The 14,608-nt window shown below is 42.1% G+C and overlaps 2 protein-coding genes across 4 annotated transcripts in view; both read right to left on the reverse strand.

Moving 5' to 3' along the window:
* Positions 1 to 1,863: 1,863 nt before the first annotated feature.
* The window catches only part of LOC133516925 (ankyrin repeat and BTB/POZ domain-containing protein 2), a 79,293-nt gene continuing 66,548 nt past the window's right edge, over positions 1,864 to 14,608 (reverse strand). For 2 of the 3 annotated variants that reach the window (XM_061849981.1, XM_061849979.1), the window contains 6 exons: positions 8,728 to 8,855; positions 7,717 to 7,803; positions 6,265 to 6,425; positions 4,428 to 4,611; positions 3,257 to 3,439; positions 1,864 to 2,246 (listed from right to left, as the gene is read on the reverse strand). In XM_061849981.1, the coding sequence (XP_061705965.1) occupies positions 2,049 to 2,246; positions 3,257 to 3,439; positions 4,428 to 4,611; positions 6,265 to 6,425; positions 7,717 to 7,803; positions 8,728 to 8,855 (941 nt within the window). In that variant the 3' untranslated portion in view covers positions 1,864 to 2,048. The remainder of the gene's footprint in view (positions 2,247 to 3,256; positions 3,440 to 4,427; positions 4,612 to 6,264; positions 6,426 to 7,716; positions 7,804 to 8,727; positions 8,856 to 14,608) is intronic. The other variant, XM_061849980.1, reaches the window with a different exon arrangement.
* Positions 9,132 to 12,940, reverse strand: LOC133516926 (uncharacterized). Its single transcript, XM_061849982.1, has one exon. It carries the CDS (start codon positions 12,710 to 12,712, stop codon positions 9,404 to 9,406), a length of 3,309 nt encoding a protein of 1,102 aa, XP_061705966.1. The 5' UTR covers positions 12,713 to 12,940; the 3' UTR covers positions 9,132 to 9,403.

The following is a 14,608-nucleotide window of genomic DNA, read 5'->3' on the forward strand; positions in this document are numbered from 1 at the left end:
CCTCACCACTTAGATGGTTGACAGTCCTCAACTGTGCGTTTTTCCAGGAACTTTCTTGCCTCGCACAGCTAAACGTAAAGTTTAAGAGCTATAGTGTTACTTAAAATTGGTAAGTAGATGTATTCTATGAACCGCATTAATTTTTACACAAAAATAGAAAAAAAAAAACAATAAATTCTGGGGGTTCCCCATACTTAGAACTGAAACTCAAAAAATCTTTTTTCATCAAACCCATACGTGTGGGTATGTATCTATGGATAGGTCTTTAAAAATGATATTGAGGTTTCTAATATCATTTTTTTCTAAACTGAATAGTTTGCGCGAGAGACACTTCCAAAGTGGTAAAATGTGTGTCCCCCCCGTAACTTCTAAAATAACAGAATCAAAAATCTAAAAAAAATATATGATATACATTACCATGCAAACTTCCACCAAAAATTGGTTTGAACGAGATCTAGTAAGTAGTTTTTTTTAATACGTCATAAATGGTACGGAACCCTTCATGGGCGAGTCCGACTCGCACTTGGCCGCTTTTTTTACGTTAATAGAACTGAGGCTTGGGCGCAGTCTGCTAAGAGCACAGTAAGCAGAGGACAGTTTTTGACATATTTTGGTATAGGTCGGCCATTATTGCAGATATTTAATGAGAAATCACTTGAGCAACGCAAACTAAAGTGAATGATGTGTGTTTTCTCCACATTTAGTACCAAGCCTAATTGCTGCTAATGCAGAAAACCAGGATGATATTTGATCCATTACTGCCGCGACAATGACGCACCCATCATCAGCAAATAGAACAACTTCCCCCTGGTCTGAGGCTGAGGTAGGATCGGCTGGTCTTTTTAAGGGTTCCGTACCCAAAGGGTCAAACGGGAGTAACGGGACTGAGACTCCGCTATCCGTTCGTCCGTCCGTCCGTCTGTCACCAGGCTGTATCTCATGAACCGTGATAGTTAGCCAGTTGAAATGTCTACAGATTATGTATTTCTGTTGTCGCTATAACAACAAATACTAAAACAGAATAAAATAAATATTTATGGGGATCCCATACAAAAAAGTGATTTTTAGATAATGAAATGTTTATATTTTAACAACAGTGACAAAATGCTCATGAATTAACCCTTTACAAGGCTAAGGGATATACATTTCCCACATGCGGCTCTTCAAACATGTGTTCCATTTTCGATGAGTAAGACTGACATTCGATTGTCATTTTTGAACTGTCAGCCTGGTAAAGGGTTAAAGTTTAGGATTAGAATAAAAACTAATAATAAACGTAAAGCTTTATTTCAACAATAATTACACTTTTTATTACAGACTTACAAAATGCGTTAAATATTATTATTTTATTTTGATGAGTTGCTTATTTAAAACATTTTTCATGTGATGTATAATTATTTTTTATAGAGTAGGTACTTGTTCCTTATAAACTACTTATCTACAAAAGTCTGATTACAGTCACTTGTGTTTTTGATAAACTTCGAAGCTAAAATGCAATACTGCCATTGTTAAATTAAACTAAAAGAACCAAAGAGGAAAATTGATTAAGACGTCATTAATTTTGCAAATAAAAACGCAGAAAAGGTTTAGGAAAAAAAAACAGTACAAATTTAAGTCAGACGGGCGTTAAAAATATGTTGTACTATTTACTGTCAATGTATGTTACTTTATAGCATCGTAAATGCATATTATTGTAAATATTAGTTTTCACCGTACCAGCTACAAAAGAGAATTTGAAATAGAGGTAGCTTCAGGGGTAGATCAAAGTCAAATGACGTTCTAAAAGTTTTAATCATGTGTCGAAAGATTGCAGTAAATTTACGTGGCTACAATTTTTTCTTTGACAATCCCCCCCCCCCCCCCTTTTTCTTAACTTTCTATTCTACTTTTTTAACTTTGATTTTGGAGTCTTTCGCTTGCTCGGGTATCAATATTAGGACTAGGGATATTAGGAGCTAAACAACTACTTTGCCCCCTTGTACAACAATTAATGATTATCTTATTTTGAAGATCTTTATTTATTTTACGTTGTCGAGTGTTGCTAGTTGCTATCTGCTTTTAGCCTGACTCTTCCTAGCCTCAACTCTTTTCTGCAGAGTAGTAAGCAGAGCGCCCAGAACGTTGTGGCCGGGCAGTCGTTTTCCGAAGAGCAGTCGTTTCACTGAGTCGTCATACGTTAGAAGAGCTACCATGTTCTGTAGCAAGAAACCTTGACAGTATTCTAGAAGCTGCGTTGCGCCATAAACCTGGAATTCGAAATTAATGAGCAGTTTTCAACTTTTATGAGGGTTATCAATACTCATCACAACATCTCATTAACAAAAAGTTGAAGTTGCATTGAAAAGAAAAAAGAATGGCCATGAATTGATCACCTACTAAATGAACGTTCAGTAAAAGAAGAACAAGAACATAGAGCAATATAAATTTATTCAGGACGCTTATACTATTGTCTACGTATGCTTATAATATCGTAAACACTTTTATTAATATCACAAAAAATGTAATTTTAAAAACGTCAATGGAAACTTCTTCATTCGGCTTGATGTCAAGTTAGCTTTCGGGTACCTTGACGTTGGTCTAGTGTGGAATAGTGTTGGTTAAGACTCGAGTCCTTTGAGTCCTCTGCTTTGAAACTCGACTTAGTTTTCCAGACTCACAATATATTAAGTCTAAACTCGAATTCTTTTCAACTTGTTAGAGACTCGAGTCTTTTGTAGGGACTCGAGTCTTTTGTAGGGACTTGAGTTTCTTGCAGAGAACTTTCCATTTTTTTGTTTGCAAATTTTCGAAATGCTTGTTTTCAAATAATATTCGTGGATTAGGCACACAAATTATACAATAACGCATAATTTCTTTACTTTTATTTAGGTTAAGCCTATTAAATTGTTGGCGGAGTCTTTATTCGGAGGCTCGAGTCCTTTTGAGTTCTCCTAAAAAAGATTCAATAAATGATTCGCGTCGGGACTTAGACTCGGAAGATTTTTAAGCGCCGAGTTTCGCTTAAACGCTAAAACGAGTTGTGTTCTTTAAATTCAGACTCAAATGACTCGAGTTCCTACCAACACTAGTGTGGAAACTATTCCAAAAGATCACGTCAGTGCGTAAACTTAACATAAAACATAACCATTAGGTACGAGGATACGGTTAAAAGTGAGATCAGACTAGGAATATGAGAGAGAGACCGAAATTCTCCAATTGAAACATAAGCTGTTTGAAAGAAAAATGGCTAAATATACTTTTTATTACTCTGACGTACCTTGGCATGGATGTACACGGAGACAAGGTTGTGCAGCCCCACGGACTTGGCGGCGCGCGCCTCGCAGTGCCGCTGCAGCGGCAGCAGCTGGAAGAAGGACGCCGCGGCCAGCACCTCCAGCACGTCCGCGTCGGGGATCTCCAGCCCGGTGCAGCCACCCGAGTACAGGTACTTCATTACTTGCTGGCAAACAAATATTACACGCTTAGTCTATGTTTAAATTTACTGCGCATTTTGATCGAAAACTAAATCCATCATAACGGAAGTAATAGTTTAATTAAAGACAACCATAGAGGAACAATTTGACAGAGGCCGCGCAACTGACGACCAGCTGTGACACTGCAATGGGTGACCGATTCAATGTGTGCGTAGGCGGATTGAGTACATTTTCTCTAGTTTGGTATGAAAACCTTTCTAGCTCGGGGATAAGGTTCAATTTAGTATGGCAAAAAAGTGAGAGTGGAGGGCTCCACTTTAGGTACAACTTCATGGATTAATATCGTATTTTACGAAAGATAATGTGATAATTGATTAACTTATGTATGAAAATGTATCCTGCCTCTTTCGATCGGTATTATTTTTGCAACATTCGACCACGCATGCCAGCGTATTAATTTTTTTCTTCGAACAATTAATGCACTCACGTTTCAATTCGACTAACGGCAGATTGGTGGATGAGGCCATAGAGATAACTGTCAATGTGTGTGTGTCACGCGTAAATACTAGAAAATTGGTGGATGATGGAATCCTATTTGTGTTTTAGCGAAACTACGTCCTTAGTATTCTAGGTCTATGAAGACAACCGATAATTATTTACTTCTTATTTCAAAACCATATCTGTACTATTTGTAGATATTTTGTTTGTTTATAAAGTTTTCTTGATCTAATTTCGAAAGTTATTTCCGGTAGGTATCTGATTGAGCTTAATTTTCGTAATTTGGGTGACGTAGGCAAACAAATTAAGATCAATTCCAAGTTCAAAAGGCTCTCGAGCGAATCTAACCTCAGAGTCTACTTAGATATTACAGGGATATTGGTATAAGTATATTAGGTATATATATTCGTGGCGGCAGAAGATATTTGATTTGATTTTACCTAGCTTTCTCGGCCTGGATAAAGGCAAATAGATGATTTTTGAATTTAAGTTCTTTCATTAACATCTGACACTGACCTCGAAAATGTCGTATCGTATATCGTTGATCTGCACAAGCGGCGGCGCGGCGGGCGCGGGGGCGGAGGCGGCGGCGGAGGCGGGCGCGGCGTCGCCGGGCGCGCGCGGCGCTAGCATCGCGCGCAGGCGCGCCGACTCCGACACCAGCACTATCTTGTGCCCGTAGAACAGGCGTCCTTCCACTCTGCACATAAAACATGTTTTTTATCAAAATCATCAAACCTAATACCGGGGCAATTTTTAGGAAAGGCACACCACTTTTTAGGGTTCCGTGTAGTCAACTAGGAACCCCTATAGTTCACTATGTCCATCTGTCTGTCTGTCTGTCCGAGACTTTGCTCCGTGGTCGTTAGTGCTAGAAAGCTGCAATTTGGCATGGATATATAAATCCATAAAGCCGACAAAGTCATACAAAAAAATAAAAATAAAATATTTTTTAGGGTACCTCCCCTACACGTAAAGTGGGGGTGATTTTTTTTTGCTTCAACACTACAGTGTGGGATATTGTTGTAAAGGTCTTTCAAAATTAGTAGGGGTCTATAACGAACATTTTTTGATAAAGTGAATATATTCGGAGACAATAGCTCCGAAAGAAAAAAAAATGTGTCCTCCTCTCTACCTTTTGAACCGTACGTCCAAAAAAAAATGAAAAAAAAAAAACATAGAAGTAGTGCTTAAGAAAGACATTAAATTAAAACTATAGCGGACATTATCAGTTTAGCTGTTTTTGAGTTATCGCAAAAAGTTTCCCCTTCATAGTAAAAAATAGTACGAGTACCCACAGTTAAACGTTATTATGACATTAAATAGGTTGTTAAAGTTAATTGGCATTATTCATGTTTAATAAACTAAAATTTAAGATACATATTGCTTATTTTACTCATTCTTTTTTTATTTAATATTTGATTAATCTAAAACAGTTTCATTGGCTGTAATGCCGTTGACTATTGGTAGTTTTAGAACGAAAGTGTAAAAAATTAATAAGGCAATCTCGCTAATTGTATATTCATATTCGTTTATTGCACTCATGTACAATGCATTATGTCTAGGACTTATTGCTATACTTTACTTTTTCATGTCATTAATTTGTTTATTATAGTATTTTTATTTAGAATCACAAGCTCTATCAGATAGGAATTAATTCCTGAGAGGAGAAAAAAGTGCCTTAAATTCCATACTTACATTTTCGTCATACATTCTATTACAGTCATGCAAAGTGTATCTATTAAAAACCGGTCAAAAGCGAGTCGGACTCGCACAGGAAGGGTTCCGTACCATTATCTATAAAAACGGTCACCCATCCAAGTACTGATCCCGCCCGACGTTGCTTAACTTCGGTGATTGGATGAGAACCTCGAGATTGGAAAAAAATATTTATTTTATTCTGTTTTTAGTATTTGTTGTTATAGCCGCAACAGAAATGTATTATCTGCAGAAATTTCTACTGGCTAACTATCACGGTTCATGAGATACAGCCTGGTGACAGACGGACGGACGGACGGACGGACAGCGGAATCTAAGTAATAGGGTCCCGTTTGCCCTTTGGGTATGGAACCTTAAGAATGTTAATGGGAAGGAGAAGAAACTTGGTACACTTTTTACACCACTAAACTTTTGATTTTTTTTGGCCTTAGGTTACTAAATAGGTAAAAAATGTATCAAATGTACAGTCAAGTGTAAAAATATGGGTGTACACATCTTATTAAAAAATATGTCCCATAGCATCTTATTCCAGTGTAATAAGAGCGTAGTACCATGTTTATGAGACTATTCTTTCGATACATATTTTTGCACTTGACTGTAGCTGTTTTAGTGTAACCGTTTGGTTTAATGTTACCTGAACGTGACATCGGCGAGCGAGGGGTTGTTGACATACGACGGGTCGACACGGGCGGGAGCGGGCGCGGCCGCGGGCGGCGGCTCCAGCACGCTCGGCACCGGCTCCCAGCCATAGCACGCGCACAGGATGTCCGCTAGCAGCAGCACTGTGCCCTCCTTCTAGCCGAAGGAATGGTGATAAAGAATTACTAATGAAGGAATGATTAACCAACATGTTTGGCGGAATAGCGAAAAATAAAAAATAATATTTTAACCCTTTACCGCATATGCAACCATATATGGCAGTTATAATATTCAACTCTATTGACAGCTATTAAAGTTCAAATTTAAACAAAATATTTTTTATGACATGCGGTTAATAAAATAGTATCAAAGATAATTTGAAATAGAGGTGTATTGTCAAAGAAAACTTTGTGGCCACGTAAATTTACTGCCATCTTTTGCCTCTATTTCAAATTCCCTTTCATATTATTGGAATGATGAAGCATTTTCCCCAGCAGGCAAAAATCGAGATTCGTTAATCATTCATCTGCCTTTTTGAACTACTCGCTAGGTACGCATTTTTGCTTATCTATGTTGCTTGCTTTTGACCGAAGCGTTAGCGAAGGCTCCGTTTTGAGTCGGGCAAACTGCTTTCGTATGTCCAGAGTCCTGATATTCTAAGTAAGTAAACACTTTATTGTACGAGAAAAAAGAAATATTGATTATTTACGTCAGATATACTCAAATCTACCGAGATATAAACCGTGATAACCTTTTATATTGTTTTTGAGCTCCCGATATTTCGACGCAGTTACATGCATCTTGTTCAGGGGTAACTGGAGATAGCGGGTAGGTGTCAAAGTTGTGTAGACCGCGCTCGGTCTACCCTCATTTGTGCGCGTCGGCTGCGTTCGCTTTCAACGTTACCTACCACTGGTCGCGTCCAAACTTGTTAGTCTATCCAAGCACACTACATTCACAGTGTCACTACGCATGTTTGACTTGGATATCAATGGTTTTGGTTTATATCCCGGTCGATTCTAGTTCGAATCTAGTGAAACTAACCGTGAATCATTCAAAACTCTTACATCAGATAGAACATAATTGTGTAGTACTCGTACAAAGGCGAACGACCCTAAGAGGGATCTTCTCTACAAGTCGCATTTCTTAGCCGATTCTCGTGAAATTTTGTGAGCAGGTTCAGTAGTTACATTTTTTTTTCTGTCGTTTCAGATTGGCATAAAGGTCATTAGAGTCTATAGCACTTAAGACCTTTTGTGTACGCTGTGATAATGAGTCGACGAAGTTTGACGAAGATTTTTTGTTTTTATTATATTTTGTATAGCTAAGCTTATGTAAGATTCATCGCGAGGTCTACAGCTCAAAGAGGCACTAGTAATATGTAAAGCTATTGCCAGATAAAGCTTTTTCGAATTTCCCGCCAGTATCCCAATTCATCATTATTTACCTTGCTGTATCGTAAAATGTTGAACAGCAATGGGAGGCACTCGTAAATGAACTGCGTGCTGTAGTGACTATCATCCGACGGGCACACCTGTAAATATAGGTATTGAAATTAAACGTTATTACCAATAATTTATTATATGTACAAAATAACATTATTTTATTGAATTACAAAGTTCGGCTACTTGGTCCCATCACGCATTGCAACAGTTACTAAGATTTCTTAAATTAGGTATAACATAAACCTGGAAACCAAACAAACGCAAGCGGAAACTTATGTTAGTGCAGGGCCATCTACGTCGAGCTTTACGCTTTTATCCTAGCCCTAGACATCCAATAACGGAAAGGGGAAGGTGGGATCATGTCGATGTCGTGCAGTTCTTGTGCACCTTACAGGTAAAATAAGTACAGAGATGAAATGGTAGAGCCGGCAGATTACCGAACGAGATGCTCTTATGGAACTTTCAGTAGGAGTAACAGAGAAAGCATTATGATTGTTTGTCCTTGTCACAGTTGCATTTTTTTTGATCATACCATCTATGTTGTGCACACTCCCCAGAATGTATCCGATAAAACACAGATTAGACGAGCGACTCGACGGCGGTGTTCAAGGCTCTGTAATCGAATTTAAACTGTTGTGAGTCAAACTAATATTAAGCTAATTTTACGATTTAACTCACGATTTCTTTAGTCACTGCAACATGTTTCGGAGAGTCTCCATTTTCAAGCACGAGTAGCGCTCACGATAGCTGCGCGGCGAGCGACAGTACGCGACGCACTGGGCGCGCGATGAGTTAACTGGTTGGAGGTGGTTTGCCTTGTCGCTCTGCAATTTTGCTGTGATAGCAGGGTGAGCTGGGTCATTGTCAAAAAGTCTATGAGCACGGCGCTCGATAGAGTGTAGGTCCGCCAGTGGATACTCATAGCTGATACTACTGATCGCCGCCGGAAAAAAATACGTACCATTTAGAGTAAGTATATTCTATGCTGACTTAAAAAAATAAGGGAAGTGTACCTGCAAAAAGTCCTGCAGCAGTTGATCTATGACATTGTCCAGAGAGGCTTCCGCAGCGGCTGCCAAGGACAATGTCCACGCGTGGAGAGACCAGGGAACGCCTAAGGCTCGCAGTTCTAACGTAATATCTGAAATATTGATCCTTTGTTTTTATATGATAGCAACGACTTACGGCTGTAAATGAAAGGCCAGCACAGATAAATCATAATTCAGATAATTGTTAGGGAGTCAGAGTTAAAAGGATTTCCGTAATTTCAGATGAGTTTGTTATAGGCCTGTTTAAAAAAATCCCTGCACAATTAAGCGTTGACGCTTGAGTAGTTGAGCAGTAGTTAAGTAGCTGTAGTTGACTACACAGCTTGAAACCGTTAGGGTGAGGTCCTGGTGTCGAAGAAAACCACGGATTTTAATACACTTTTAATAGCAAGAAAACACGCCAGATATAAACTCAAAATAAGTCCAGAAAACAACATATGTAACCGAATAACACGTGATACATTTTTGCACGACTACGTGCGGCCCCGTCCGAGGATGCATGCAGACTGGTGGGGCGCAATGATGTTTTACTTAGGTAGCAATTTGCCTATGCAATTTTATATATAGTTATACAGATACATTTGGTTTTAACAATATTTGTGAGCGCGTCGCTAACATAGCCCACCCCTAGTGCGAAGCACTATTCTACAATAGGCACAGGAGCGACGCGTGCCGCGGACCGGCGCAGCACTCCTCTTTGAGTGGTAACCTCGACGACTCTGACTCGTCCATCTCGACCTGGAAAGACAGTTTTTACAATACCTCGTGGCCACACGTTTCGTGGCGAATCAGGATCCACTATCAAAACGAGGTCACCCTCGCGCAGGGGTCTCTGATCCTGCTGCCACTTCTTACGAGGTAACAGCAAGGGCAGAAACTCCTTCAGCCAACGGCGCCAATACATATCGGCGAGCCTTTGCGCAGTCCGCCACTTTTTCCTTAGGTACAGATCGGAATCGTCAAACTCTCCAGCTATAGGTAAGTTCGCAGAGGAGCCCAATAGAAAATGGTTAGGGGTAATTGACTCAGAACTACCAGGTTCGACTGACACGTGTGTCAAAGGCCGACCATTGACCATATTCTCCACTTCGGCCAGCAAAGTCAATAAAACTTCATCTTTTGGGGCGCGTTCCTTAAGGATGACGCCAAGCGATACCTTTACCGTCCGAATTAGGCGCTCCCAAGCGCCACCCCAATGAGGAGTCCTAGGAGGAACAAACGTCCACTGGGCGCGATTGTTGGCCGCCTCTTTTTTTAAGTCCTCATTATTTATTTCCTTAATGGCGTTTTTTAGTTCGGTGTTAGCTCCCCGAAGGTTTGTGCCATTATCCGAAAAAAAATTACTAGGCCACCCACGCCTAGATGCCATTCTTCGAAGGGCTAATATCAGCGAGTCAGTGGTAAGAGAATGCACGACCTCAATATGTATCGCCCGAACAGTAAGGCAAGTAAAGAGAACACCATAGCGTTTCTCACGGCGTCTGCCGACCACTACCTCCATTGGACCAAACAAATCTAATCCACAAAATGAAAAACAGCGCTGATGATGAGCTAAACGTGCTGCCGGCAAATCACCCATTCGTGGAATCAGCGGCTTAGCCTTTCTCAATCTACACAGCATGCAACGTGATGCAACATATTTAACGGTTGAACGCAATCTCAACAACCAATATTTTTGTTTGAGGTCGTTGACTACTGCCTCCTGGTTCCCGTGCGCGGCCTTGACGTGCTGATGGCGCACCAGGAGTCGCGCCACCGGATGCCGTCCGTCAAGGATGATGGGCCTCTTTGTCGCCAGCGGCACATCCTGCGCGGCGTCAATGCGACCACCAACGTACAATAGACCTTCGTCACCTAAATATGGAGTCAATGTCAACAACCTACTATCGCGTTGCATGTTCTTACCATTTTTTATATCGGCGATCTCATTGGCAAAGGAGTCCATCTGTGCCTGCTTTAAAATCAACAGCTCCGCCCGGGCCATCAATGAGCAGTCGTCATGGGTAAGTTTCTTACATTTAAGTATGAACTTAAGTACAGCAGCCGTTGACCTAAGTAGCCGAAGCCAAGAAGAAAATCGTTCCGGATCTGGAATGGGTAAGTTACACGACATATTTTCTTGTGTGTTTACAGTAACGTGCCCAGAAAATACCTCGATTGCCTCAGGTTCAAAAAGGTTAAGCGGCCAGGACCTTTCGTGTGAGTACAAAAACTGGGGACCCTTAAACCACTCATTCATAAAAGATTCGTAATTGAAAACCTCTCTAGTCGCAATATCGGCGATATTTAATTTTGTAGGCACATAACGCCACTCCGATATATTCGTAAGGCTATCGATCTCACCCAACCGGTTCGCCTCGTATGCTTTGTAGACGCGCGTATTATTATTTAGCCAGTGCAACACGGTAGACGAGTCGCACCAGAAATAACGGCGCGCGGCGGATAACTTATGTTCTCTTCTTATGGTGTCCGCCAAACGTGCAGCCAGCAATGCCGCCTGGAGCTCAGCACGAGGCACCGTCAAGGGTTTAACCGGCGCGACGCGACACTTACTGGCTACAAATGCGACGTATATTTCGTCATCCTTTATCCAGCGAAAATAAGCCACCGCACTCATTGCCTTAGTAGATGCATCGCTAAAAATATGTAACGATAGGTTTGTATAACCATCAGTAGTAGTTGTAATATTATTTTGTATCACCTGTGGCGGCGTAGCACCCGTAGCACTGATGCCGGACGCAGCGCAGGCACTCGCTTGCGTCACAACGTTCGTAGCGGGACAGCGTAGACCATCTACGCGGCAGACCGCGACGGCAGATGCATTCTCCTTCGCGCTCCCACTCCCTGCGCTGCGTTGGTACCATCTAGGTATGCGAATCTTATCAACTACCTTGAGTAGTTCGATCCATTCGCACCACTTTTTATAAATACCATCAGGAATGTCATCATCCCAAGAAATATTCAGACGCCACGTGTCCTGAAGCATAATTCGACCCTGTACTGTAAAAGGCGATAAAAACCCGAATACATCAAATATCGACATAATAACGCGTAACATAATACGTTTTGACGGCCTTTGTTTATGTCGAATTATACTATCAGGGATGCGTTTAAGCGAGACGTCGAAACCTAATTCATCCTTACCTGGGAACCATAGAAGCCCAAGCGCCCGCTCGCCTTGGAACTGCTGGCCGACTTTGAACTTTACCGCAACTGTGCCTAAAGTCTCTTTTGGAATGCTATCGAGAACAGCGATGCTATTACTTGTCAAGTTGCATAACTGGAAACCACCCGCTTTGTGTATGTCAGTGACATTTTTAACCATTTGGATAGCTGTATCTTCGTCAGGGAGGCTCTGTATATAGTCATCGACATAATGTGAATTTACGATCGCGTCGACCGCGGCGGGCATAGATGACTCATATCGCGAAGCATTTTTATTTTTTATAAATTGTGCAACAAAGGGTGCGCAATTTGCTCCAAATATTAAACTAGTCATAACGTATGTCTTAACTGGTTCCGTAGGCCTGCTTCTCCACAAGAAGCGTAGGGCGTCCTGGTCCTGGGGTTGAATCTTAACGCGTAAGAACATGTCTTTTATATCGCCGGTTACGCCTACGCTGTGTTCGCGAAAGCGTAACATAATACCTAGTAAAGAGTTAAGTAAATCCGGACCTTTTAACAGGTAATCATTTAGGCACAACCCTTCCGATGTGGCCGCAGCGTCAAAGACCAGACGCAAGCGTTTTTTGTTTACGTTGTCAACGCCGAAATGTGGTAAGTACCACGTCCTTTGAGTACGTTGAGTTTCCTTCAGTTCTGTGGCGAAATCATTATTTAATAAATGATCCACGCGTTCGGAGTACCTTTTAGAATAACCAGGATCTCGACTCATTTTCCTCTCGATGCCTTTAAGCCTATTCAGAGCGCTCGGGAATGAGTCCGGCATCGTACAGTTGGGGTCCTTCCAGGGCAAGCCTACTTGCCAGCGCCCGTCGACGAGACGAGCGGTGCGCTCCAGCTGTTCGACGGCCCGCACGTCATCCACGTTCTGTCGCGGCTTACCTGATATTCCAAGGGCGTCCAGCGCGAATCCGCGCTGCACCTCCTCGTGAAGGTCCCGTAGCGCTTGCTCCTCGCGGCCGCACTCACTCACGAACAATACCGCCGCGCTCGCTTCGCGCTCGGCGGGGGCGTCGGCGGCACGCGTCGCTCTCGTGACGCGCATGGGTCCATGTATACACCACCCCAGGGGAGACAAAGTAGCAGACGGCTCATTTTTCTTACCTAAGATAACTTTTAAAGGCACTAACAAATGGTAGTTATCTTGTCCTATAAGTACTTCCGGCTTTAGATCATTATCATTACACAAGGAACTTGCAATATTTTTTAAATGTGAATATTTAGTACAATCGGTAAATGATAAGCTATTCGGAGGCAAACTTAACTCGGAAACACTTTTTGCTTTAATGGAGTGAACCTTATTGTCCTTACCAGAAAGTTCAAATTTCACCACCATACTGTCGCACGTTATTTGATTATCTTTCCAAGGTCCTTTCACGCGCATTGTTTCCCGATGACCGCGGAGTCCGGCACGGGCAGCTAAGTCAGCACTTATCATTGTTACGCAAGATCCGTCATCGAGTAACGCACTACAGTTTATCACTTTACCGTTAGCCGTATACACACGTATAGGGACCACTTTAAGGAACACTTTGCAACTACTCGCGTTGATGTTTGTAACAACCTCCGCCGTCGGTGGGTCCGCGCCTGCGGCGGGTTCCGCCGAGTGTTCCTGGGGCGCGGCGGGCTCCGCGGCAGCGATAGGTACCTCCCGGGCCGGCGCGCGGTCGCTAGGCCGTCGCGCAGTGATGTTGTTTACAAAGTGAAGTAGCTTGTGATGCGCTTGCCCACAATTATCCTTATCGCACACTGGTGCCGGGCAGGTTTCTCGGCTGTGGCGGGAATCTAGGCATTTGTAACAAATTCCATTACGTTTTACGTATTGCCAACGTACCTTGCGAAGGGCCTTTCGGAATTGTTTACACTCTGATAGTTTGTGTTTTGATCCGTGGCAGAAATAACACTTGTCGGCATTATCTTGCTCAGATTGCAGGAATACATGTTGCGGGCGCGGGTTCTTATCGTAACCTTTTGTTTTTACGTTGTCAGCACGTTGACTTATAGTATAAATGTTAGAAGTAGTAGATATACGTATAGCTTCCGTATTCAAGAAGTCTGCTAAAATATCCAAACGTGACTTCGAGCTAGTTTTAATAAGAGGAAAGCTATAATCCGACCACTTAGATAATAGAACAATAGGTAATTTAGATAAGATTAGCGGCACTAAGCTCATGCCCTGTAGGTATTCTTCACGACCCACTGACCTTACAGCTTCTACGAAGTTCTGCACCTTTACAGAAAATTGCACTATATCCTTTTGGTATTCTGAGGAGACAGGTTGGATCCTTTTAATATCTTGCATGAGCTTAGAAATAATGCAGTCTGGATTACCAAATCGTAGCTCCAGCGTTTCCATAATACGTTCAGGCGAAGTTGCACTGATGAGCAGAGCTGAGACTGCATCTTTTGCCGCTCCACGCAGACATTTACGAAGCCTCCACAGGTTTTCTTTGGGGCTAAATTGGCACACTTCTGTCGACTCCTCATACGCCCTTTTAAATTGCAGCCAATCTAACGGGTCTCCGCTAAACTCGGGTAAGTCTCGGGGTGTGCAGATGCGGCTCAAAAGGTTAGTGTTAGGTTTGTTCTGGACAGAGGCAGCGGCTAGGGTCTGGACTGTTGCAGCGAGCATTTGGATCGTGTCGCGTGAGGTACCCGCAAC

The sequence above is a fragment of the Cydia pomonella genome, chromosome 4 (assembly GCF_033807575.1).
Source record: "Cydia pomonella isolate Wapato2018A chromosome 4, ilCydPomo1, whole genome shotgun sequence".
Taxonomy (NCBI): Eukaryota; Metazoa; Arthropoda; class Insecta; order Lepidoptera; family Tortricidae; genus Cydia; species Cydia pomonella.

Coding starts and splice junctions, on each gene's coding strand:
- LOC133516926 (XM_061849982.1), bottom strand. CDS start 12,712: ATGCCGGACTCATTCCCGAGCGCTCTGAATAGGCTTAAAGGCATCGAG.